This window comes from Maniola hyperantus, chromosome 22, assembly GCF_902806685.2.
Source record: "Maniola hyperantus chromosome 22, iAphHyp1.2, whole genome shotgun sequence".
Taxonomy (NCBI): domain Eukaryota; kingdom Metazoa; phylum Arthropoda; class Insecta; order Lepidoptera; family Nymphalidae; genus Maniola; species Maniola hyperantus.
The window spans coordinates 9,698,698-9,725,949 of record NC_048557.2 but is presented as its reverse complement, the minus strand read 5'-3'; the positions used below and the strand labels follow the sequence as shown (position 1 = coordinate 9,725,949).

At 38.8% G+C, this 27,252-nt stretch overlaps 2 protein-coding genes and 1 long non-coding RNA gene across 6 annotated transcripts in view; 2 read left to right on the top strand and 1 right to left on the bottom strand.

Annotated features, from left to right (window-relative positions):
* The window catches only part of LOC138403942 (uncharacterized), a 36,018-nt gene that overhangs the window by 2,282 nt on the left and 6,484 nt on the right, over positions 1-27,252 (top strand). For 3 of the 4 annotated variants that reach the window (XR_011238064.1, XR_011238063.1, XR_011238061.1), the window contains exon 1: positions 22,001-24,225. This is a non-coding gene — a long non-coding RNA (uncharacterized lncRNA). Of the gene's footprint in view, positions 1-22,000; positions 24,226-27,252 lie in introns of those variants that run through there. The other variant, XR_011238062.1, reaches the window with a different exon arrangement.
* LOC138403933 (uncharacterized) lies at positions 24,468-26,908 on the top strand. Its single transcript, XM_069506282.1, has 2 exons — positions 24,468-24,651; positions 26,074-26,908. Exons 1-2 carry the CDS (start codon positions 24,468-24,470, stop codon positions 26,814-26,816), a joined length of 927 nt encoding a protein of 308 aa, XP_069362383.1. The 3' UTR covers positions 26,817-26,908.
* On the bottom strand, positions 24,675-27,203 carry LOC117992875 (uncharacterized). Its single transcript, XM_034980587.2, has 2 exons — positions 26,908-27,203; positions 24,675-25,608 (listed from the first exon to the last, which is right to left on the bottom strand). Exons 1-2 carry the CDS (start codon positions 27,201-27,203, stop codon positions 24,720-24,722), a joined length of 1,185 nt encoding a protein of 394 aa, XP_034836478.1. The 3' UTR covers positions 24,675-24,719.

The window sequence follows — 27,252 nt, the reverse complement described above, 5'->3', positions numbered from 1 at the left end:
CCCGCAAAAGTAGAAAAGTAAGGAAAATACTCACTTCGAAAACAGCATGTGTTTACTAATTTTTTTCTTATTTTGCGAGCGTGCACACACGGCTGGCATTGGTAACGAAATGAAGGAAAGCCTGTCGCCACACGTTTAATGTTATCCTGCCAATTTTAAGAAACCCAAGGAATAGTATTATCTTACTTTGCGCTAGCTGAAGTTCGTGTGAAAGAGAAGGATATAATGCTTATTATTTAAGTATTGCTGCAGTATTAGCTTAAAACGGTCGCAAAGTAACGAATGGTCGCCAACCCCCAAATTGACACTACTGAACCGATTTTGAAAATTCTTTCACCAATAGAAAGCTACATTATTCCTGAGTGACATAGGCTTAATTATATTCAGCGACCTCTTTGGGCTTTTTCAAAAGCTTGCCAAATCGATTTCTAGTTACAATTAACCGAGGGTGGTGTTGCGTAGTGATCATAGTTACAATTCGTTTCTCTCTCCAGGCCAAGACATACCTACACTTTACCTTTTCTCATCCACACATGTTCATCTTTTTTAAGTACTTTCCTCACAACTTTTTCGGATTGTCTTTCCTATCTTTTCTTAAAGTACCAGTAGTGTGCGACATGCGTCCTGCAAATTAAAAGTTTTCCGGATAGCGCCACGCTATTAAAGTAATTATCCATATAAATGGGCTACTTGACACTTTTTTAAAGTTGGTCTTAAATGGTTAATATTTGTCCTATTATATCAAAAAAATTAACACTATATTTTTTTGCGCCCTAAAAACCATAAAACTTTAATTTAAAAATATATTTTTCTTAGACAGGTGAAAACACTGTCGGCCATGTTTGGCCGATAGATTATCTGTGCTCTGACGTCATGCATTTGTAAACAACAGCATAACCTCCCAAAGTTAATAAACATGACTTCTATTATACTAGTTTACATGAAAAATATAGTAATTATCGTTATTGTATCATCCGAGAATGTAAAAAACGCATCGATAAAGACCACAGGAAAGTTGTGGATTAGAGTGCCCAGTGAAATAAATATACGTAACACGCGAAGACTTGCTTAAAGGGATCCTATATGACTAACGACTTCATCATAGGACTTCATCATAGGTTCGTACATAGGAATTTGGAGTATTTTGTCAAAAAATCCGATGTAAACCAAAATAGTATAACAAGGAATCAAGATAGGCTAATAATGCCACAATATAATCTTAGGCAAACTCAAAAATCGGCTTACGCAATGAGCATTAAAATTTATAATAAATTAGATACAGATCGCGCGGCGAGAGTTTGGCTTTGACCTTCGGGTGGAGGGGATTACTGCGCATGGGTACTGTCACGCACACAATACTTTTCCTTTTTTATGTACCAGGTTGGATATTTGAGTGGGTCAAAATTCATGTACAGTGGTAATAATGCTAGAAAATAATACGAAATAGATAAACTTCTTCATTTATTAAAACTATTGATAGTTATTTTACTTATATAAAATGTTTATTTCCTTTTAAAGTTTACAGAGACATTTTTTACAGTTCCAATTGAAGTCTTAGTGGCCTCCGATGTCCGTTTTTGAATTTTAGCTAATTTACTGACTACACAATTTAATTTAGAAACAGTTTCCGTTTTCATTACCTGCATAGTCTGTATAGTTTGGTTATTCTCCGACTGACTGAGTAAAGAAGCAACTTCCTCAATCTGACTTCGAATTTGCTTCAATGAATCGACACATTCGTCAGCTTCTTTCTTTAAAAAGCAATTCACGTCATATATCATTTTCCGTGCTTGCCTTTTTAAAACAATGTTTTTTTTACGCATTTTCAAATCACTTTTTAATATTTAACAAAAAAAACTTAACTGACAAACTTAAACAAACAAACTCAACAAATAATAACAATCGACAACAATAAACAATTAACGAAAATAGCAATTCACTTGTGAACGTGATTGTACAACACGAGTGCGCGGTACGTCGTATCGATGCGAGAGGCAGGGAACGACTGGAGCAGTGGAGCGCCAATCAGAGCACCGCGTGCGCCTACACACCCGCCCCGCACCCCACTAATTGCCCGTTGATACCCAATTTCTGATTTCTGCGCAATAACGGTCAAAGCCAAACTCTCGCCGCGCGTACTGTACAAACTTAAAAAAGCTACCGACGACACATTTTAAAAGGAAGCTCTTTCAATGGTTGTGCGATGAATCGTTCTACTCTGTATCAGATTACCTCAATTATATACCATGGAAGTCATAGTGATAATTTAAGATGTATAATTAATTAGTTGTAATTTTATAAAATAAGTTTGAATAATATACCCTACATCGTTTGTCATTGTACAAATTACCTTTAGGTGTAGATATATTATTATTAATATTTGCATGCTGAAGTATCAGTAAATATGCGGGGACTATTTAGATTATAAGTAATATATTAAGACCTTTGTAAACTACCCATATTTAGCAAATAAAAATTATTTCATTTCATTTCATTTTCATTTCATTTCAACCCAAATTTATTTTTGCAAAGATCACTTTGTTGTAAGTCTTACTTGATAACTTATTCAATTTATAAAGAGAAAACGATATTTTTTTACGTTTACTATGAGTTTTTAGAAATATATAAAAACTAGCTTATGCTCGTGACTTCGCCCGCGTGGACTTCATAAATTTCAAACCTCCATTTAACCCACTCAGAGGTGGAATTTCAAAAAATCCTTTCCTAGTGGATACCTTCTCTTTACCTACAAAGAACACACCCACCAAATTTCATGTATCTAGGATCAGCTGTTTAGATGTTTAGGCTGTGCGTTGATATAATAAGTTAGTCACGACTCTAAATTTTATATATATGGATACTACGTTAGTCCCTGCGTCACATCGGGATGACATTTCTTTGTTTACATATTTAATGACGTCACATCATGGCTGACAGCGTTTTCTGCGTTTCAAATAAAAATAAAAACTGTATTTTTTTTAATTGGATTTATATATCCATCCTGCGTTTTTAATAATTGTTATTGATATATTTCGTTGTCTTAAGCAAAATACTATAATAAATAATCATTTATTGGACGAAATTAGATATGAGTCAAGTAGCCTATTTCGTGGCCCTTATATAGATATGGCTGCATTAGATTCATGACAAGCTTTTCTGTCTTCGATTTTAAGGAAGCGTCTGTGTCATTGTTCTTGCCCTGGTAAATTTTGAAATTTAAGATGTAGCCGTCACTGGAAATTTAACTCCACATTTGGCTTTTTTCATTTAAATATATTGTCTGAAAGGCGAGACGAGAAAGATGCTGCTGTTGCGGCTTTGTATAAATCCTAAAAAATTTCAATCATTTGCTTAGACAAATAATCCGCTCCTAAAATAGGTTGTTTTACATCGGCTATCACGAAAGGCACGACGCAATCTTAAGTTTAACACTAGGGTCTTTGTTCCATAAGTCTGTATTTCGCTACCATTCGCGGCATAAATTTTATATTTACTACAAGTTATATGTACACGTAATTTGTATTCTGAGAGGCCTCTCTCGGGGCATCGAATCATTTGCTGAAGTCCTTATCCTGGAACCCTGAGTTTTCCCCGTGTCTGCGGTTTCGGTGCGCGCCGCTGGTCTTAAGACTAGTCGCGACGGTGCCCGCGCGTCTGTTCCGCGCCTCCTTGCGGAACACGGAACAGCCCACGTGGTTTGCAGGGTGACCGCCTCCACAGTTTGCTCAGCTTGCTGGCTCCTCTCTGGGTCTCGGGCTGTCTCTGGCGCTGTGCTCCAGGCTACAGATTACACAGGCCTGCCACATGGCAATTTACTGAAGCGTGTCGAATAACCTAGCATTTATGGCACTGAGAAGGTCGCTTTTTCCCCCTCCAGGCCTCTCGACATGCAAAGCTGTTCTGTCACCTCGTAGACTGTTGCTATCAGGTCTGGTGTGCGTCGAAGGGTGGTGAAGTCTTCAACCTGGTCTTCCTTTCCTCGCCTTGATCTGGCGTGCATATTTCTGATCGAACCTCAGCTGGCGGAGTTCATCTTCAATGTCTGCCGGCTCCGTGTCGACTGGAAGACCGCGGTTGCGATCTTCAGGCTTCTCTCCGACGGCAGTGATTAGGAGAACCAGGAGATCCCCTCCGTCTTCTCCAGGGCGGTGAGGTACCGCCGAACGAAGTGGTATTCGTGGTCCTCCTGCGGCGTAAACTTGATGTCTTTGCCGAAGGGGCGCGCTGCAGGGTTTCTGCCTAACTGGTTCTTCAGCGTCCTATTTTTAAAGCTAAAGGGTTAAAAATATTAGCTACAATATTTGATATGACGGATTGACTTATTTTGTGCAAGTCTCCACAAACGATCTGCAAACAATATTAATAATAATAATAATTATTAAATAAAGTACGTAAGTTTTATCAATACCCTGCATACAATCTTATTCATGAACCACTTACTTGAAAATTTCCGGTTGCGTAAAATCGCAAAGCTACTAGCACTTGAATTATCGGTGAAATTGGCAATCCACGATTATTATAGTTAGTACTTACTATTTTGGAATAATAGCGGTAACGAAAACTCCGCCACAATATTTTTGGTGAAGTGAAATCTTATTTTCAACTCATTTTCATCAAAAACCTCTATTGGATTTTCTGTATCACGTACATATATTCAATGAATTCTTCGAAAGACATTATAAAAAATCTGATACAATATGCGTTGTGTAGCTACAAATCACTTAAAACTTCCTTAAGGTAGATGGCGATGAACCATACGTTTGATAGTTCTTCTGAACGCATCACAAAGTTGTTGAGTCCTAGCCATTACTGAGAAATATTTGGTTGGAATTATTTATAAGAGAAATACTTGGTTTCAAATTCAGACCTCTGAAAACACTGATTCTGTTGGTCTTCCTCAGGCAATGACAACGAGCCATATCTGGATCTCTTTAGCTCGCTTCTTTCTTTTTTCTTCTTCGAATAATTCCAATCTTTCTTTGGCGTATCTGTATAGATTCTTGATTTTCCTTGCCTTCCTCTGCCAGTTTGTTTTCATATAGTTGCCTTTGGGAGAATGGTCTTATCATTTCTGGTGATGGTAGTGGTGTGGTAGATTTCGAAATGGTGCTGTCTTCAGCGGGATCTGGAGGGAAGTAAAGTGGATGTCCTTCTGGCGCGGTGATGGCAGAGGTTTCGGGACGATCTGTCACATTCGCCGCGTTGAAGTCTGCATCGGAAAAAACCAACCTTTCAAGTGGCCAAATACCGGGCTTGCTGAAGCCGCTTGTAATATTTCTCATCGAAAATGCTTCAAAATAAGCTGCTTTCTAACGTCCTAACCACTAGGCTATTATAGCATATGAGTTGGTATTTGTATATTAATACAAAATACAAAAGTTATTCAATAAAAATTTAATGAATGACCACTGAAAAAATAGTTAAAAATTATATATTAAATATTTTGTTCAATGAGGGATCCATTGTCCGATTGAATACTCTGTTGAGTATCAGACCGTGGAAGACAGATTGTGGAAGCACAGCTTGTTCGCTCAGAGAAGATTGAGGTTGCGACACCGCCGCCGTAGAATGATAGGCCGGAGATAATTGATGTGGCCAAGTGGTTTGGCGTGCCAGAGTAGGGTAGGGTCGAGAGTGTTGGAAAGATTGGGTAAAAAATCCTGAATTAAATGCTGTACTGTACGTGGTTTATAATTTTTAAGACCATCAACAACTCCGCTTGAGCATCATTAAAACAGTCGTAAGTTGTTAGGTACAAAAATAGCCTTCCATCTTCATTATACTATTACTATGGCACGTTACCTGCTTAATGAGTCCTGCTTGCCTAACCCAAAACTCTGGGAAAGCAGAGTTCGGATATTTCATCTCAAGGTCTTGGATTCAGGTGTGACTATAAGGTGGTTACACACAACCTCAGCCTCTTCCCCTTAAGATTAAGCACACTAACAATTTTAAGCTTATCTTCTTCCGGAATCTGTTTTAAATGTGGCAACAAAGACATAACTAAGTGTTATATGTTGAGATCGTATGTAACGCAAATATATTGCTGTTTACATTCTTCAGCAATTTTCTAAAAAACAAAAGTTACGGTCGGCGTCTTCCAGATGAAGTGAACTTTTAAATGTATTGTTTTGAAACTGCTGAGATACAGTAGTTAGTAGCTCCTGTTCCTGAACGTTGCACTCATTTTGTGAAGGTTTATTCACCGGTTTTCGCTTCTATGCTTCATTAGTAATACATTCTTCGTGGCCTAGAGTTTGTGTCCACAGACTCACAAACTCTGAAATGCCAAGTCCCTTTTCGCTGGGTACACAGAGCACAACCGCTCTACCGACCACAGCGAAAAGGGACGGCATTATTATGCCGCCACATATTCATGATACGATTTTACAAACTCAACAAATGGCAAGTGATGGAAAAAGTAAAATGACAGATCACAGACAATATAATATGGACGTAGTAAGATGACCATGGACTAGTGATGTTCCTGTTCTAAGGTAGTGTTGTATTTATCTCCAATAAAAATAACTCGAACAATGGATGTGAATAGAGCAAGCATCATAGAAAGAAAAGAAAGAAAGAAAAGACGTTTATTTACAAAACTGTGCCACACATCACATCTTAAAACTAATAGCTGGCTATTCCGGCGCCTCTTCCACCTGAGAACAAGCAAAAGAAGCGCCGGAACAAGCTGTCATTGTGTGATGTGTGTGTATCATGTGTGTGATGTCTGTTATCTTTATTCACATTTCATCATAGCCATATGTTTCTTTGCTGATTGAACTCCCGCTTTCCATATTCCCCCACATAGTAAAGCATTTTTGGTGGTATAAAATGTGCTGTAGTTCCGTCTCTTTCGTCAGCTTCATCTTGGTTGTTACTTTCTAGTAACGCTACAAAGAATGTCAAGTCTCCATTTTGCTGTCAATCATCTCCCCAATGACTTCCAAGAAATGTTAATAAATCTTTTTTCTTACTATCTGTTATGTTATTGGAAGTATTAATCATTCTTGGATTTATCAAGGATGTTGTTTTATTCCTTTGACAAACGTTTTTCAAAACTCCATCATCTGTTTTTTAGTGTAGATGTCCCTCAGTCAAAACGTTTCCAGGCCTTTTAGAACGCTTTAAAATGTAACGTTTGCAATGCTTGAATCGGAAATGCCAGCTCCCGACAGGCTTGAAGACTTCCTGTGAAGCTGTCTTCCAATCGAATACTTATAAAGTCGGTTCCTGTGGCGTTAACGGTACTGAATTTCGAAATTATTTCGATACTAGCTGACGCCCGCGACTTTCGTCAGCGTGGAATTAGGTTTTTAAAAATCCCGTGGGAACTCTTTGATTTTCCGGGATAAAAAGTAGCATATGTCACTCTCCAGGTCTTTATCTATACCCATGCAAAAAATCACATCAATCCGTTGCACTGTTGCGACGTGATTGAAGGACAAACCAACAAGTCTAAAATTTTAATAAAAGTATTATTTAAGTAATATAAAATATTCAAATGCTCTACAATTATCCTTCTAAAATAAATACATTGTCTTCCTTAAAAATTAAACACAAATTCCAATTTCTTCCATATATTCACAGGGTTCTTCATTTTCGCCTTCACCAGGAGTAGTTTCGTCCAAAACATTTTTGTAAAATTTTAGCTGGCTAGAACCAAGTTCTGTTTTCCAATTATCACCGAAGTGTTTGCATAACAATTTATTCACGTCGATAAATTTTAAGGCAGACACATTCACTTGTAACGGTGGTACGTCGCTAACTTCAAACTCAGACATCGAGGTTACACCTCGTTTCATTACACTTTTGGCGTTTTTGCACCTCACCGAGAATTTCAAATTGAATTTAGTATGAGATAGAGACGGCTTTGCACGCATGTAATTATGCGAGGTCACAGACAAACATGCAATGTGTTACCATTAATCTAAAAACGTGTTGGGTAAAAAACTGGACAGAGGCGCTTTTGAATCTATACCCCTCACTTACCAAATGTTGAAGCTTTGCAGCTTTCCACTTGCTGGTTTGCTATCAGCAGCTGCGTGGGTTGGTCGTTGTTAAATGTAATATCATAATAGACTACGTATATTACTTATAAGTTATAACCTACACTCACCCAACCCCGCAAATGGTCTGGTCTTCAGCTCGGTGATGTCTTTGCTGGTGCCGCACTAATTGACAACATCCGCCCGCAATAGTTGTCCATATAATTTTTATTAGTTTACCCCGACCCTGATACCGAAGACATAGCTCAACGGGTTGCGAAGCTGAAGACCGATAGACGTTGGGGTCCCAAGGTGTTGGAATGGCGACCTCGATCCGGACAACGCAGTGTTGGAAGACCCCACTAGGTGGGGACGACATCAGACGAGTCGCAGGGAGCCGCTGGATTCAGGTGGCGCAAGACCGTGGCGTGTGGAAGTCCCTACAAGCGACCCATGTCCAGCAGTGGACGTCTATCGGTTGATGATAATGATGATGAATATAAGACATACAAAACAACAAAAATGGGAATAAGAGAAGCCTGCCGGTTTATGGGTGCCAAAAACGACCGTTTATGATCATGTGTCGGGCAAAATAGCAGCGAGCAAAAAGCCTAAAGTAGGCCCAGACCCTGTATTAGGTCGTGAGATTGAAGAAAAGCTATCTAAATGGCTTATAAACATGGCTAAATGTGGATTTCCACTAACTAAACAAGATCTACTAGAAAATGTATCCAAAATTATTCGCGATTCTGGGATTAAGACCCCTTTTAAGGACGGAAAGCTAGGTGATACTTGGTACCACAGTTTCTTAAAACGACATCCCGAAATTCGTATTAGAGTACCAGAAGGCATTAACAATGCCCGAGCCGCAGTAACAGAGACCCGAATAAGGTCGTGGTTCAAAGAGCTGAGAGATTATAATATGGTGTCTATTGACGCTTTGGACATATTTGAAGAACCAGACTAAAGAGCGGTAAAGTTTTGGGACCTAGAGGATACAAAAACATATATGTAATTAAACAAAATAAAGACCCCCTAAGGCCATCATTGATTATGCCATGATTCTGGCATATTATCATTGAAAGCGGTTGGATGAAGAGCGAAGTCTTCTATGAATATTTATGTAGTGATTTAAATAATTGGATAGTCAAAAGCTGTATCAAAAGCCTGTAATTCTATTTATAGATGTGCACAGTCTCACATGACTTACCCTTCGAGTGAGTTTTTTGACAGAAATGGCATAATATTATACATATGTCGCACCAGCTAACTCAACTCATATGCTTCAGCCGGCTGACACAAGCGTATTTAGGCCGCTGAAGCAAAACTGGAAAAATACAGTAAGGAACTGGCAGGTTCGACCTGAGAACGTAAACAAAACCGTTACAAAACTTAATTTTTGTGAAATTCTTAATGAGACTTTCACTTCGATCAACTAACGAGACCATTAAAAACGGCTTTCGAAAATGTGGGTTATACCCCTTAAATAAAAATAACGTTGACTACACAAAATGTGTCAGACTTCCAGAAACTAATAAGTCCAACTTAAATAGGGCAAAAACTCTTACACCTTGAGCGCCGCGTTTACAGATTAAGTGATTACAATCAAAAAGCATTCCATGATAAAAAGTCGTAAGTGATATACATTCTGAGATGTTTGAGTTTAAAATCGTAGAAAAATCTATATATTATGACGAAGAGTCATAATAGCTATCTGTATTTTCAGCTAAAAGATGGAAATCGTTGCGATATGGATACAATAGAGGTCTCAAGAGACAGAAGACGGAAAAGTGGAGATGAAGCGTCGTCATTAAAGAAGATGGCGATTTGAACAACAGATGGCTTCTCTTTTCTGAAAGAAAAGTCATGAGCAACCTGGAAACCATCGAAGATGTGTCAAATATGTCTAATACCGAGAATAATGACGTATTTACGATAAGTTCGACTCCACCATCGAATGCATCAGCAATGTTTGCTGACATGAGGAAAAGAAAAGCAAAAAGAGATATACCGCGGAAATCTGAGGTCGCAACACTTTTGGAAAAATATATAGATAGCCGGGAAAATCAGGCACCAAGCACTAATAATAATCCCATTTGGTAAACTCCAAAAATTAATTATGGGGAAAACGGAATTGGACCATATTTGAAGCGGTACGACTTATTTCGATATTTATTTAACTTTAAAAGTGGACTGTAGATTTAAGCGGTTTAAATTAATTTTTCCCCGAAAATAAGTAGCATTCAAAACAAGGAAATAGCTAGGAAATGGGACGTCTAGAATAACATAGGATGAACTCAGAGTTTGATGAAGTTGTGAATTTTAAAGTCACCTTCTCACATGTTGCACCAAACACTTATTTTGCATCTTCAGCCTGGCCAGGTCTTAGTTTTTGATGATTTTTGGATAATTTTATGCGCACGATTATCGAATTAAGGTTATTTCACAACCACACACGCTAATGGCGCCTTGTATAAGCTCACAACTCGATGTATGTCACTCCGGCGCAGTGACTTTCTTTCACGGCGAAATTTTTGCACTGAAGTCATAGGAGTTAGGAATTAAGATGTAAAAGGAACGGACATATATGTGGTTGCGTACAGGGAAGAAAGAAATGCAAATAATATACCCTATTTATGTCCCATTCACGCGCCATCATAGCGACAATGCTATCTTTGTTGCGATCATTGCGGATGGTAAAAAAATGAGATTTACCGTATCTTCTGCTTATCGGCGATTACTCCATATTTAATTATTGTCTGTTTTTTCCTTTATACTTGTGAAATTTTTCTTGTTTTGATTTGTTGCTGTAATTGAGCAGTATTTTAAGAGAATAGCATCTTGTTCTTTTTTGCTTGAATGTGCATAAAAATTCTTATGTATTTTAAGCAAATTAGACATCGTCAGTTTACTGCATTTAAACGACGGCGTGTTGTGGTCACAAATGCGTTGTGGCAAGTATTTTGGTCCATACCTGAAGACAAAAAAGTAAATAAAAACATTAACCAACCTAAGCAAAATATAATACCTAAAAATCGGACGAATGGATGGACAATGGTTCAAATTTTTAATATTTTATTTTACCAACTAGTAAAATCTTAATGCGAAATCACATCACCCAAAAACACGTATGGTACATCTTCGTTTGTGCTGGGTAGTGGAGAGGGAGATGGCAAATTTAAAGAAATGCATCTGCAACGGATCCATTGGTACCTGTGTTTGATACATCATTTTTTTTTAAATTCTTTGACGTTCTAGCAGCGCCAGCCTTCCCTTGGGACTTCTCCCTTCATTCAAGGATTTGTATAGCCTGGATACAGTCTTTTTTTTAATGCAACTGTCGCTGCTAGACATCGCGTTTTATAAGATTTTTTCTTTTTTGAAATTTTTTTTCTTTTTCCTCCCACAAACTTTGCTACAATGCTGTGAAAATTTTCAACAGCATTGCTATGAACTTCATATGATAAGCTCCTTGAGTGAGCAGCCAATTCATTAATGTAGATTTTTTGCCACATAGTACTGAAAAAAATATTTATTTACGTCATCTATTCCTATTTTGTCACAAAAATGGGGTTTGGATTTAGAATGTTTACCAAAAGTGTGTTGATGACATAACAAGAGGACGTAAAAAAGTAATTGAACGTCTGATTTTTATTTTTTTTAAAGAATATTAGCCATATTAAATGACTTATATTCCACTTTCCTCTCCAACTAAGCGTCAGGCTCGTGCTAGGAGTAGGTACCACAATAGTGCAACGGGCGGGGTTTGAACCGGTCGACCTTTCGGTTTTTTTCAGTCCACTCCTTTACCGATTGAGCTATTGAGGCTAATTAACTTTATGTTTTTTAATACTTTTGCAAAATTGTTGCTCGGATGGAAAAAAATATTTTTTTTAGTAATTAATTTACGGTTTAATATCTATTGTCAGTGGGTGTAGTTTGTTGCAGAAGTTTCTTAAAAGATGGTTTCGTCACTCCACTTTCTCAACTCTCCAATGTTCTAGAATGAGTACTCGAGTTGCCACTGAAATAAATCTACCATAAATTAGACCATGCTCCTCAACAGATTGTTTGAAGCCTTCAACAAATATTTGGCTCTCCATGCCTGTCGAAGGTCCATTACAATTTTTATGCAAAAGTGGTCTTTTTTTCAATTTTATCCTTTTCTGTCTTTGCGTACACTTGACAATATTTGTTTTTAATAGCGAAAAAGAATATCTCCAGTATTTTTACCAATAATGGCAGCGGCCCCAGATAGAGCAGAGTAATTATTTTTATATGACCTTTTGCTCCAACATCCATCGGCTTTAACATATAAAATACTTGACGACCATCGCCGGAATAAAGATACTCGCGTATACAAGACAGGCAGTTAATGCTTGTTGTCTTGTAGCCTCCTTCTCGAATAGTTCGTCCCAGTCTAGAGTTAAAGCCCCACTGTCGATTTGGACTGACGTATACGATGTGCCAATGCCGTCTTCGACGTCCTTGATGGTGAGCGATGAGTTTGTAAGGTCTGTTATAAATTGGCTGCATTTCGTCTCCAGATGTGGTGGTATATGTACCGACTGGACATATTGTTCCCTCCACGTCTGGAACGCCTTTTCCAGGCCTTTCTGTGCTGCCTCCCCCGTCAGAGTATCTTCTGACTCGTCCGTTTCCCCATACGACTCGGTATCCGTCATTTCTTTCAGCGACCCCAGTCCCCTCTGTTCCAGCACATAATTCAAGGCCTTCTCTTCCCTCACCCTCTTCCAATCGATTATGCCCGTCACATCTTCTCCTTCTTCTGTTGGAGGAGGAGCTGGAGGACTCGTCTTCTGATGATCGGATGTCACCTCTCTCGGTCTTTTCAGTTCGCCGTTTCGTCGTCTGAGTCCACATTTGTCATAACACGTTTCATTTTTAAAATGTACAAGAGGATAAGGTTGCTTACTCTTTAAGTCTTCTTCGATGTTCGCAGTCGTTATGATGTGGTAATAGTCAGGCGCGTGCCGAGACCACTAACTGACTGCATTCCCAGCGTAAGCCCATGACCCATCCATCCTATCCTTCTGTCTTCTTTTACATAATATGTAGTCTTGGCGAGTTCTACAAAGCACACAGAAGGCATACTACTCCTAGACGGAATGAACAGACATGTCAGCAATGGCATACACGGTGGCTTTGAAAAAAACCGATTGCTTGAGAGGTCAGACTCGTGCACTGAGGGTTCCGTAATACAGTCGTATTTTTTCGACATTTTGCACATTTTTTTTGTGATGTATCCATAACTTCAAGGTTTTCGTATTTGTTCCTTTACTTGTGCTACAAGACCTACCTACCTAACAAATTTCATGATTCTAGGTCAACGGGAAGTACCCCTATAGGTTTTCTTGACAGACACGACAGACAGACAGACAGACAACAAAGTGATGCCATAAGGGTTCTTTATTCCTTTTTAAGTACGGTATCCTAAAAATACTTATTATTTATATAGGTACTAAATCAAAACGATATTTCTACAAAACGAAGTTAGCTCTCTATTGCTCACATCGGGTGTTTCGTCAATAATAACTAAAACAAATTGTGTCGTATTGATCTCGAACTCGATTCGAGATTTAATAACATCGGCTACAGAATGAATTATGTCTTTTATGGGTTTTACTAATTTGAGAAATACACAAGTCAGGAGTAGGTTTTGATGAAGTTATGAGCTGTTTTTTCTCTTCAAAAGTTAAAAGCTTTACCTTGTTTTCGGTCAATAATCTTTGCACACACTTTAAATTGTCACAAGGAACAACACTGACTAAATCAACACTCATTTTGTACAAAATTTACGATTATTTTTCAAATTATTAGCCTGACCGCGGACCACCAAAAAAAACAAACATGAAACAACTAACAAGTAATTATTTACTCGGAGAAATCAACCAATAGCCGCGCACTCTCAAAATTCACGCATGCGCAAATTCTAGCAAGCCTGGCTTTTTTACGGGAACAAAACGCTATACTACTATTTTTAGATATAGCGTAAACAGCAAACATTTCTAATAGGTTAGAAGACCACAAAAAAACCCAGGAACAAATTCATTCGATTAGAGCGAGATGGAAACTCGCAACTCGCAGGCAGGCTAGCGGCGACGGGCGACGCCGGACCCGGCCGAGCGCTGCGTTCGCCTGCCGGTGGGCGCAATGACCTTCGGCAAATCTGACAAATTCCAAGACGCGCGGAATTCAAACTTCATGGAATATTTATTAATTTTTATAGTGTGATATTATTGATTAGTATGAGTTCCGACTAGCATGCCCGGCTTTCTGGGTTCTATGAAAGAAACGCTACCGGTAATAGTATATCGGTTTCTCGTTCATGACTGATAATATTATGGCGCTCCGTCGGCCTTATATACTGCGTAACACGCTCGGGAAGTTGGCGCGAAAAAACTGCCGAGACTCGAAGAAGAATACGTATATATATATACATTTGCTTCTTCGCGTAACACGTTTGCTTGCGTTCGCTGCCTTAAACCAAACAAATACACAATAGACTGTAGCTACACCATCAACAAACTATGGATATAAAGGCAGAATACATTTGTCCATTCTAAAGATTATCTTACTTTTGCTAAATTATTGCTCTCCAATTGAGCTGCTAAAAATCGATCATGTGGCAAGACTTTTCGAGCTCGGCTCTTTTGACCGCTTGATGGTGCTGGGCGCTGACCAGTTTGTGGTCCTTGTTGATGTGGAACCACATTTTGCATGCCCGAGGTGCTGGGGAATGCCACCAGTTCTAGTGCATGTTCTGCTTGCAACTGGCCAAGAGCTGGCAGTGGAGTTGTGGTCTCCTAAGTGAACTAAAAGAAAGAGGAAAGTAAACACAGTTAAATACAATAGGTACTCAGTGTAAATTCTAACTTGCTATGCTTTAACAAATTATGCAAAATTGAAAAAATAAATGTCTAGAAATAGATTGAGAGCCTGCAATGTGCATAGCCGTGGTAGTCTAGCGGTTAACAAGTCTGCCTCCTATTTGGGAGTCGGGTGGAGGTTGTGGGTTTGATCGTGGGCATGCAAATCAACTTTCCAAAGTTATGAGCTTTTTAAGCAATTTAAATATCACTTTAACTATGAAAGAAAACATCGTGAGGAAACCGGCATGCAGTTTTCCGTGTTCTCAAAGGCGTGTGAAGTCTGCCAATCTGCACAGGGCCAGCGTGGTGGCCTAGAGTCTAGATCCTTTTCAATCTGAGAAGAGACTCAGTAGCGGGGTTGATCATGATATATGTATGTACAGGGTGGGCCATGAATTAGTTAACATTTGAAAAAATCGTATAAAAAAAACCATTTAACATATTTTAGAAATCGTTTATTTACGAGAAAGCTAATTAGTTGTAATTTATTTTTTAAAAATTATTTCGTCTAAATGACCACCGTTTCGGTTTTTGCACTCATCTAAGCGAGTCCTAAAGTTTTCGAATACTCTTCTGCAAAGAGGCCGCGAGATCGCCGACATCTCTTCGATGATTTTTTCTTTAAGTTGACGCAGTGTATTCGGTTTATCAATGTAGACACGACTCTTTAAATAACCCCATAAAAAGAAGTCTGCTGGTGATAGATCTGGACTTCTGGGTGGCCATGGGATGTCACCCCGTCTGGATATCAGCTTTTCCGGAAACATGTCTTTGACCACCGGCAAGGACTCGTTCGATGTGTGACACGTGGCTCCATCTTGTTGAAACCATGTGTTACGATTATAGCCAGCAAATTCCAGTAGCATCGGTGCTAAGAACTCCCGTAACATTTTCACATACTCGGCAGAATTAACAGTAACTGAACGGCCTCGAGAATCTTCAAAAAAGTAAGGTCCGATGATTCCTTTTGCTGAAATTGCAGCCCATACAGTTACCTTGGGAGAGTGAAGTGGCCTCTCATGTTTAGCTTTAGGATTTTCGCTGCTCCAATACCTGCAATTCTGTTTGTTTACATGTCCATTTAGGTGGAAATGGGCTTCGTCAGAGAATAAGATGTTGTGAAAATTACTGAATCGAGTTAACATTGTTTCGGCATATGACTTACGCAAATTTAAATCATTAGGGTTTAGTTCTTGCACTAGCTGGATCTTATATGGATGTAATTTCAAATCTAATTTCAAAATACGGCGTAATGATGTGCGGGATAATCCTAATTCAGCCGAACGTTTGCGTGTCGATAAATCTGGATCACGTCGAACAGAAGCGGAAACTTGCTGCACGTTCTCTTCGCTCCGAGAAGTCCGCGGGCCGCCGGTTTGTTTCACATTTAGTGTAGATCCCGTCTCTTCGAACTTCTTCACCCATTTCTTTATTAAAGGAGCACTTGGACACTGACTTAAGTCGTGTAAACCATATTCAACGCGAAATAAGCGTCTCACAGTAATGAGCGAAAAGTTGTTTAAATAAAACTGTTTCACGCAGTAAGCGCGTTGCGGCCCCGTGAAGCGATCCATTGCGACTAAATTTCCAAGAAGCGAGCTAGTGCCCCCGCCCGCGCCCGCGCCCCGCACGGCAATAGTTTGCGCGGTAAGTTACATTTAAATGTTAACGAATTCTTGGCCCACCCTGTATATATTTCTTACACCAATTGGTGACTCCTCAGGACCACAACCCACTGCCATCTCCTGGCCAATTGTATTCAGAACATGCACTGCATTGTCTGAAATTGGAGGCATCTCCACACAATTCCCGGTAGCATTCCGGGCCTTTGTTACGGCTCCACCCTCTTCTCGGGCCTTGCGTTTCTGGTCACGCCAGCACTTGAAACAAAAAGTTGTTAAATTACTGCACTTCTCTGTATATCTTAAGGAAATTGCAATAGTATATGAATGAATATTTATGTTCAACATAACTTTTAGATTTTGACAAATATAGCATTGATTTATTACAAATATCAATATTTGCACTTACCATTGGCGTACCCACGGTGGGGCAAGGTGGGGCACTTGCCCCACCCTCTCACTTGAAGAAATTCTGTACATAAAGCTAATTACGTGAAGTTACAAAATTAATTATCCTTCAATATAAATTCAAATTTACCGCGCGAGACAATGCAGTGTCGGTGAACTGAGCGCGCGAATTCCGTTTCCAAGCCTTCGTGAGTGAGTGCGACTTGCGAGTGCGACCGACCACCGAAGTTCTTTAAATCGCGCCTCGCCGCCCGCGCCCCTCCTTCGCACGCCGAATGCCGATTCCATTCGACTCGTATATTGCACCGACACGGACACCACACGCTGAGTTTCATTGTTTTTTTATGTTTAATTTATTTGGCGTCAAAATTAGCGTGTAGTCACATAGTCTCTACCCTAAAGGATAAATTCCAACCTATTCAAGTTGGATTCGGCAGTAAAGGAGGTTGTGAAGCAGCAGTTCATTCGGCTCGTACTTTCTTAACGAATGGCGAGGTTGAGGTACTGCTGAAAGTAGATGTAAAGAATGCTTTTAATTCTTTGGACAGGGCAACTTTGCTGACAGAAGTCTCAACGCAACTTCCTGAAATTTACCCATATGTTTGGCAATGTTACAGCTCTGCTTCTAAATTATTCTTTGGAGATTAAGTCTTCTGTAGGCGTTCAGCAGGGGGATCCTTTAGGTCCGGCCCTGTTCAGCTTAGGGATCCATAACCATATCTCAAATTTAACATCTAAATTTAACATATGGTATCTTGATGATGGAACCATTGGGGGCAACGTGGATGACGTTCTAAAAGATCTTAATCATATTAAGCAACAGTTTGGGAAAATTGGTTTAGAACTTAATTTTTCGAAATGCGAATTGTTTTTTACAGAAAAACTGTCGCAAGAAAGAATTCTATTGGCCTCTGAATTATTCAATGAAATTTCACCTAATATTAAAATACTTGATAAACGTTCACTTTGCCTTCTCGGTGCTCCTCTTTATAATGAATCCATACAACCACTCTTGGATCAAAAAGTCAGAACATTTTCGGCTAATACCGACAAATTGGGCACTTTAAATTCTCACATTGCATTTTCGATCCTAAAATATTGCCTTTTTGTACCTAAATTAATTTACATTCTCCGCGCGAGCCCAATTTGGAAATTTCATGGACTACTCGATAACATGGATGCCACCCTTAAAAGTACACTAGAACAAATTCTAAATTTAACTTTTGATGAGCACTCCTGGAACCAAGCAACTTTACCGGTCAAGTACGGTGGCATCGGCGTGAGGAAAATTTCCAGTGTAGCTCTTCCGGCTTTTCTGTCCTCTGTGCATAGTATAAAAGAGCTTAGCTCTCAAATTCTCAAATCCAATTCATCATTGACCTATGCCACAGAGGCCCTAGAGAGTTGGAAGGTCAGATGTCCCAATGTCGACATCCCGAAGGAACGTACTACACAAAAACTTTGGGATTTGCCATTGGTTCAACTGACACATACGAATTTGGTTCAAAATCTTACAAGTGACAGAGATCGTGCCAGGCTTCTAGCATTATCCGAAAAGGAATCTGGGTATTGGCTGCATGCCTTGCCATCAAAAAATCTCGGCACACTTTTAGATAACGAAAGTTTTCGTGTGGCTCTAGGTCTCAGATTGGGAACACCACTGTGCCATCAGCACAGATGTCCGTGTGGAAAAGAGGTTGATAAATTTGGAATCCACGGACTCTCTTGCCAAAGGAGCTCCGGTAGGCTGTTTAGGCATGGCTCTCTTAACGATACAATTAAAAGAGCTCTTGCCACCATAAATATTCCTGCGCTCATTGAGCCGGCAGGGATTAGTCGGGATGATGGCAAGAGACCTGATGGATTGACGCTGGTTCCCTGGGAACGGGGACGGGCGCTAATGTGGGACGCAACTTGCGTTGACACATTGGCCCCGTGTCATATCAGGAAGACAGCATCAAGACCGGGAGCCGCAGCAGAAACAGCTGAAAACGGCAAGCGGCGCAAGTATGCCTCTCTTATAGAGAGTTACATTTTTGTGCCGTTTGCCGTGGAGACCCTGGGGCCATGGAGTCTTAGTGCTAAAAATTTTTTACGAGACATTTCACCGCGATTAATAGCCTCAACTGGTGACAGAAGGGCTGGCTCATTTTTTGCGCAGCGGATCAGCCTGGCTGTCCAGCGCGGAAATGCAGCCAGTATTCTTGGCACCATTCCACGCGGTCATGATTTATATAGTAATTAGATAAGGCTAGCTTTAAGTTTTATTGTATTAAAAAAAAAAAAAAAAAATTTATTTGTTATGTTATAATTGTATTTTAGAGCGAAATGACTTAATATGTTTGTTTCTGCTTGTGAGTGAATAGTGCTAACTATTCTAAATAGTTGCTCTGTCCGAATAAATAAAAAATAGAATAAGTGATAAAATAAATTGCAATTGGCTGGCTTGAAATGGATATAAGAAACTTTTTTAGTTCTGCACAAGGTACGTGACTGTTATTATTATTATTCCTGAAATGTTTTAGGTACTTAACATACCTAAGTAATTTAGTTTTAGTATTTCGCCTTTGATGTGGTTGGATTAATTAGCGGAGAAATCAGGTGGGTGGGTAGTGTTATAGTGTACCTACTAAGAAAGGTTTTATTATTATACCTACCTACTTATTTATAAGATAACATTTACTATTAACAGATCCCAAGGAGCTTCAATTTTATTAGCCTATTATTGCGTGGTAGGTAGTCACACAAAAATATGGATAAAATGTTAGTTTTTATGTAGTTATGTGTATGTGTTTATACTTGCACTACAGGTATGAAGTATTAATTTTGCCTTTGCATTGACTTCAATAATAATTCTCGAAGTAGAAAAATATTAAGAACTCGTGGCGGTCGCTCGCCTTTGACTGCAACTCTCGCCGTTCTGATATTTGGGCCGCTCGTTTTCGTCGAAGCCGCGTTTGGGGCCACTCGGCTCGCGTTCGTGAATCCGTCGGTTAGAGCCTAGAGGTCACACACATGTACTGAACTGTTGTTCAGTCGTTTATTTATTCGGTGCTATTACTAAATTCAAAATCGTTTTGGTAGACGTATAGCTCATAGATACAATACAAACTTCACTACAGTAAAATTGTAAAGTATTGACAAAACTCTTAGGATTCAGCTCTCAAATCAGGAGTCAAACCTGCGTCCACAGACAATCCGAGTCCGACGCTTTAGTCACTAAGCTACCGAGGATCCAACCATCTAAAACCTATTTAACTGGTGATTTTAAAATAAAATGTTCAGGATTCAGGTTGGCCTAAATCTAATCTAATTATACCTACTCATTTTCAGGGAGAAAGAATCAGAAAAGAAAACAGGCAGATAAAAGTAGTGGTGACAGTGATAGCGGCGGAGAAGACTCGAAGCAGAAGAACGTAGCAACCGCTAGCGATGGCGTCGCCAGTACTAGTTCAACTGTACCACCTGCACCGGTTCCTGTATTGCTACCGTCTAGTTCTGATACACAGGATAAAATCTACTGTTCGAATGACGTGGGCCAATGGCTAGGTCGTTCATATAATATGACCTCTTCTCAAAAACTAGAAATTTTAAAAAATTGTTGGATTCCACCACCAAGTTATGACTTTGCTAAGGACGCTGTGCAATTAAAACGAAAATTTAAGCACAGCTGGTTGGCGCAATATGCTCCTTGGTTAGCGTATTCTCAAACATTAAAGGGCGCGTTGTGCATTTATTGTGTGTTGTTTCCACCAACATTAACTAATATGCAAGGTTCGTTTATGGTGAGACCTTTTACTCGTTATAAGGATATGCACGAATTCGCAAAAACTCATGCGTCATCTCAATGCCACAAATCATCGGCAACAGCTGCGAAATGTTTTGTTGAAAATATGCCGGTTGATGTCCAGCTGATATCTGCACATCAAAAAGAAATAGATGCTAAAAAAAAAAGTGCTAGCTTCAATAATTTCGACCGTGATATTCTGTGGTACGCATGACCTACCTCTGAGAGGTAAAGGACAACATGAAGGCGTTTTTGAAGACCTTATAAAACTTAAAATTGAATCTGGTGACCAGATAATGAAAGAACATATAGAAAGCGGTGCCAAAAATGCCACATACACTTCACCGAGAATTCAGAATGAAATAATTGATCTATGCGGAGATGTCATTAGAGACGATATTATAGCTGAAGTAAAGAAGGCACATGCCTATAGTATCTTGGCAGACGAGAGCTGCGATGTATCTGGAAAAGAGCAACTTTCCATTGGTGTCAGATTTTTTGATGAAGAAAAGATGGTGGTTTGTGAAGAATTTCTAGGTTTTGTGGAATTATCTGCTATGGATGCAAAATCTATAGCCTCTAATATCGACAACTTCTTTGTAAACACGGGTCTGTATCCAGAAAAGTGCGTAGGGCAAGGGTATGATGGATGTTCAACTATGTCAGGCAAGGATGGTGGTGTTCAGAAAATTTTACGAGAAAAATATCAAAAAGCACTATTTTTTCACTGTGCTAGTCACAAATTGAACTTAGTTGTGCATGACCTTAACCAAATAGCAGTAATACGAAATACAGTTACTACAATAAAAGAAATAATTAAATTTTTTCGAGAATCGGGCCTTCGTCGAAAATGTGTACCAAATATACCAATGTTCTGTGAAACCCGTTGGTCTCAGAAATATAAAAGTATTGCCATTTTTAAGGAGCACTATGTCCAGGTGGTGAAAGCCCTTTCAACACTGTCAACAGACGGCAACAATGCAACCAGAAAATCTGCTTTTCAGTTACATTGCGCAGCTACAAATTCTGAATTCATTGTTAGTGTTTGCCTCATAGCAAAATATTCTGCACAGTTGCAACCGATAGTGAATGCTCTGCAGTCGAAAAGTATAGATTTGCTTCAGTGTGCAAACCATATAAAAAGAATAACGGACACCTTGAGAAAACACCGTGAAACTGCCGATGTTCAAAGCGAAAGTTTGATAGCCGAAGCAGAGTCAATCGCTGACGATCTTGAAACAGATTTGAGAATGCCACGGATTACAAATCGGCAGACACATCGTGCAAATCGTCCGGCACAGACTCCTAGCGAGTTTTGGAAGAGATCATTAATGATTCCCTACCTTGATTCTTTAATTTTGTCTCTAGAGCAACGTTTTTCCGAGGACAATTTACCTGCGTACTCACTGCTTACATTGCACCCTCACATAATGCTTCAAATGTCATATCAAGATTTTATTAAAAAAACAGAACCTTTTTGTAGTTATTATAATTTAAGTGGTTTTCTTAGTGAAGCAGAACTGTGGTATAATATGTGGGAACAAAAAAATATGGCACAGAGCGAACTGAAGGAAATGGAATTGGTTGCGCTAGTTAAAGAAACACAGCTGTTTTATCCAGCCATAAAACAGGCGCTTCATATTTCACTCGCACAGCCCTGCACAACGTGCACTATCGAAAGGTCCTTCAGCACTTTACGCAGAGTGAAAACTTGGTTACGGTCAACTATGACAGAAAATCGACTTGTCGGCCTCTGCATGATGAGTGCGCATAGGAAGAGGGTTTTAGAAGCACAAAATAAGTTTGAAATCGAAATTTTAAACAGATTTTGCCAGAATCCTCGCAGGTTATTGTTGAAATAAGGATATAAATAAAAAATATTTTATTTCTATTATTTGTCGAGTTTCCTTACTTTTGCCCCACCCTTAAGTAAATGCTGGGTACGCCCATGGCACTTACAGTTGCAGTGCAAATTAACCTCTGTCCAGTGAATATTAACGAATTATCAAAATAGTAGTCATGTTTTCTATAGTGGACTATTTACAATGTTAATCACTACAAAATTTTATATCTCTACTAGCTTATGCTCGCGACTTCGTCCGCGTGGACTACATAAATTTCAAACCCCTATTTAACCCATTTAGGGGTAGGATTTCGAAAAATCCTTTCTTAGTGGATACCTACTCTTTACAAAGAACACACCCTCCAAATTTCATGTCTCTAGGACCAGTGGTTTAGGTGTAGGTCAGTCAGTCAGTCAGGACTTTGAATTTTATATATACAGATAAATACGTATCTCAGCAACTTGAAATTACTTACAGATATATTATGTAAAGTGCAAATAAACCTCTTTCCAGTGAATTCCACTAGTAACTGATGCAAATGAAAACAGGTAGGTACTTCAACTTACAATTTTCCATTGCTCCACCGATTTCTGCGGGCCGAGCTCGTCTAGCTCGCGCTTCAACTTTTCCCACTGGGAATTACAACTGGACGCCCCTAAAGGCGTCCTATAATCCCCAGCAGCAAATGCTGGGTGCCCGGCCATAAACTGGCACAAATAGGCGATTTGTGCCTTGTTGCTTCTGATACTGAAACATAGTGGTTTAATTAATTCATGTTTGACTCCATATTAAGTACCTAGGTAGGTTACTAGGTACACTTAATAATATCCATAATATCATCAAATTAATTTACTTACAACTTCTTATTATTTTCCATTTTCAAAAACAACCTAAAAAACAAGTTCTCAATGTCATTATGTCAAATTTCAATGTTAAAACGTCAAATTCAATACGTCAAATTGTCATAAAACGTCATTTTTAAACACAGACTAAACTGAATCTGATGGTTTCAGACAAAAATGAATGAACGAAATCGGTGTTGCAACATTAGAATATCGTATGATTTTGTGAAACCGAAACATCGGTTTGTCTACGCGAGAAAGTCAAGTCTTCGACGAGAATATTGCCTCTCGTGCCGACCATGTTAGTGTAAACGGGAAAACAGTAGACATAGACATCGACAAGATGTCTCTCTCTCTTCGCGAGATATCTCATGCGGCACATGTTAGCCCTGCTGGAGGGAAACAACGAGAGCACCATGTGGAACACCATCGTAACAGAATTACAAGAAATGGCACAAGGAGACATGAACAATATATTTAGAGCAATACTTTCAGGCTTATAATAGACACAAAATGGATTATTTAATTTAGAAATAAAAAAATTCGCAAAGAAAAATTATTTAATTCGCCGACATAAATTTATATAATGGCTTGCGACAAAAAGTACAATAATACATCGAATATTCCGCATTAAACACATCACTGGAAAACAAATAGTCTGTTACACGCACTTCATAGTTCACACAATACAACCGGACACAATGTTGACACGACGGGATGACAGGAAAAGTATATCTCGGATAATAAAATTCATACTCCAACATGGCCGGCGTCGACACAATTTCATAAGAATTAATAAATCGAGTGATCTCACACATTTCCTGCTGAGTCAGCAAATAAGGCTAAGTTCATATGGCCGCGCGGTACCGCGCGGAACTACGAACCGCGCGGCACAAGATCAATATAAACGATAATTATCGTCTACATTACCGCGCGGTACCGCACGCCAACGCGCGGCGCGCTCTGACCCGCGCGCAAGATCTAGAACCGCGCGCTGCCGCGCGGCACAAGTATTTCAAACCTGTATCGACCTGTTCAGTTGATCCGCGCGCCTTGAGACGGAAAGACACATAGATCGATGCAATGAGTACCGAAGATGACATTGTGCCTATCGATTTGCTTATCGACGAAATCGAAAAAAGAGATGCGATTTGGAATCTTAACTCTAAGGATTATTCAAATAAAATATTAAAAAGAAGGTCTTGGGAAGAACTAGTTTTAATTTTTTGCAAAAATGATGATTCCGAAGAAAAAAAGAAAAATTTGGGTAAGTTTTTTTTTTAATTAGTTTTATTTATTTAAAATAAGTTTTATAAAATCATAGGTAGGTACCTATTACACCATTTTATCTTGCCAATCTAATTTACCTTCAGTAACAAAATAATTTGTGAATTTAGTTCGAATATTATCTACTTCATGGATTGCTCGTCCACTGTTAGTTGGATTCACATTAGGTAATGGCGCTGGATTGATCATATCATCCTGATTTATACCATCTCTCATCCTTACCAAGTTATGTAAAACACAAATAGCTTTGACGATATCAACAGCAAAATCTATCTTCACGTCTATTGGCCGGTGTAAGATACGCCACTTGTTACACATTATGCCAAATGTACATTCGACATACCTTCGTGCTAAAGAAAGGCGGTAGTTAAATATATTTTTTTCTTTTGACAACATTTTACCACCATAGGGTCTCATCAAATTTTTAGTCATAGCGAAAGCCTCGTCAGCTACAATTACGTATGGTAGTTTAAATGCATCGCTCTCATTATTTGTGATAGATCTAGGCTCTGGTAAGTTCAACGAATTTTCTGAGAGTTTTTTGAATAATGACGTTTCCTTGAAAACACCCGAATCACTGTCTTTTCCGTAAGCTCCAACGTCTATCCATATGAAGCAATAGTTAGCATCACATAAAGCCATTAAAACTAATGAGAAAAAGTGTTTGTAATTGTAATACATTGATCCTGATTCTGGTGGCTGTATTAAACGAACGTGTTTGCCGTCCAACGCTCCAACACAATTTGGAAAATATGCTTTATTTTCAAATTGTATAGATATTTGTGTCCAGATTTCTTTTGTTGGTGGACTCATGACCAAAGTTTTTAAATTTCTCCATAAAACTTGGCACACTTGCTTAATTATACCCGATATCGTAGACTTGCCAATTTTATAACCATATTGTAACTCTGCAAATGAAGAACCAGTTGCTAGGTACCTGTAACATAATAGTTATTTAAGATACACGTGCATAAAGTAGATCTTTACCGAATAAGTGCTACAGTGAAAACACAAGCATAGCGAGTGTTTACAGTGTGGCACGCGAGCATAAAGTGCATATGCTCACGTGCCACGATAAATATTCCATTTCTATTCCTACTCCTATTCCTCGTCAAATTCCTATTCCCATACCTATTCCTACCCCTACTTACTCCTATGCCTACTCCTATTCCTATTCCTAATTCTATGTCTATGTCTATTTCTTTTAAGTAAATCTTTACTGAATAAGTGCTACAAAGAAAACACATTCATAGCGAGTGTTTACAGTGTGGCACGTGAGCATAAAGTGCACAAAGTACAATTTGCATAAAGTAGGTCATAAGGACTCTTTATGCACCCGTATCGTACAACATTTTTCAATAGTTTTGCAATGAAAACTAATAATTAATTATTTACTTTCTAGGATCGATTTTGCAAAAAAAATGGAAAAATTTACGAGATGCCTATGTAAAAGAACTTAAGAAAACAAAACATTTGAAGTCCGGTTCCTCAGCATCAACACCATCTTCATTTGCGTATTTCCAAAGATTGTCATTTCTTAAACAAGTTGTCCAGAAACGAAAAACTGACAACAGCCTTGATGTTGCGGAAGTTACAGAGAATCCTGATTTGGATAGTGCAGTTAACAGCAGCGGCGTTCAAGCTTCAACAGAAAATGTGCTCCGGAAAAAATTCAAACTTCACCCTGCCGATGAACATTTTGCAAATCTTTTACAACAAAGCATAAATACTCGAAATAATAATGCAGCAGAAAAGAAAGATGACGATGAAGATAAATTATTTTGTCTTTCATTGGTTAGGGAAATAAAAAAAGTTCCTGAAAACCGGCGTTTAAAACTGAAAATTGAAATTTATAATTTATTAGAACGATACCAAGCTACACGAGCACAGCCACTTGAAGATTTTAACTACCCGTCTACTTCATATAGCTCACAACGACCACCCAGAAACTATCATGCTTCATTTCAAAGTTCTCAATATAGCAACCCAATGCAGTACTCTGATAGAGAATCAACACAATATGGCTATACAACTAGTTCATACACTTCACCTCCCACAAGTTCATCGCAAGTAACATCACCCCCGGGTGATGTTACTTGTGACCCGTCATACGAAGATTCTCAAGAATTAGATCTGTTCAATTAAACTAAAAGTTAATTTGCCAAGAAGCCTCGCTCATAATTTCTTATTTTTTATAATTTTTACTGTGATTATGATTAATAAACAGTTAACTTACCGCAATGTTACAATGAGTTTTTCTTTTGGTGATATGCAATATCTTACAGCATTTTCACTGGATTTTAAATCATTTTCAATGAAATCGTATAAAAAATCAAAGGTTGCAACTGACATACGGAAATAATTAAAAAATTTTTCTTCATGTAACCTCAACTCAGGGTATAAGGTGACAAACAGGCTTGAAGAAAGTCTGTCACTTAATATTGGATGCACCCAGTATCGCCTTTGTCGTCTTCTGCGACGTCTCAGTCTTCTATATAAAATCCACAAGCAAATTGCCTCCTCCACGTCCATTGTATATCAATGTTAATGCCAGACTGGCGCTCGTATATACCCTGTCATG

What these genes read in the sequence shown, in the direction of transcription:
- LOC138403933 (XM_069506282.1), top strand. Translation starts at nt 24,468, where the DNA reads ATGAGTACCGAAGATGACATTGTGCCTATCGATTTGCTTATCGACGAA. An exon ending in AGAAAAAAAGAAAAATTTGG is followed by an intron (nt 24,652 to 26,073) that starts GTAAGTTTTTTT and finishes TTTACTTTCTAG; the next exon opens with GATCGATTTTGCAAAAAAAA.
- LOC117992875 (XM_034980587.2), bottom strand. Translation starts at nt 27,203, where the DNA reads ATGGACGTGGAGGAGGCAATTTGCTTGTGGATTTTATATAGAAGACTG. An exon ending in AAACTCATTGTAACATTGCG is followed by an intron (nt 25,609 to 26,907) that starts GTAAGTTAACTG and finishes ATTATGTTACAG; the next exon opens with GTACCTAGCAACTGGTTCTT.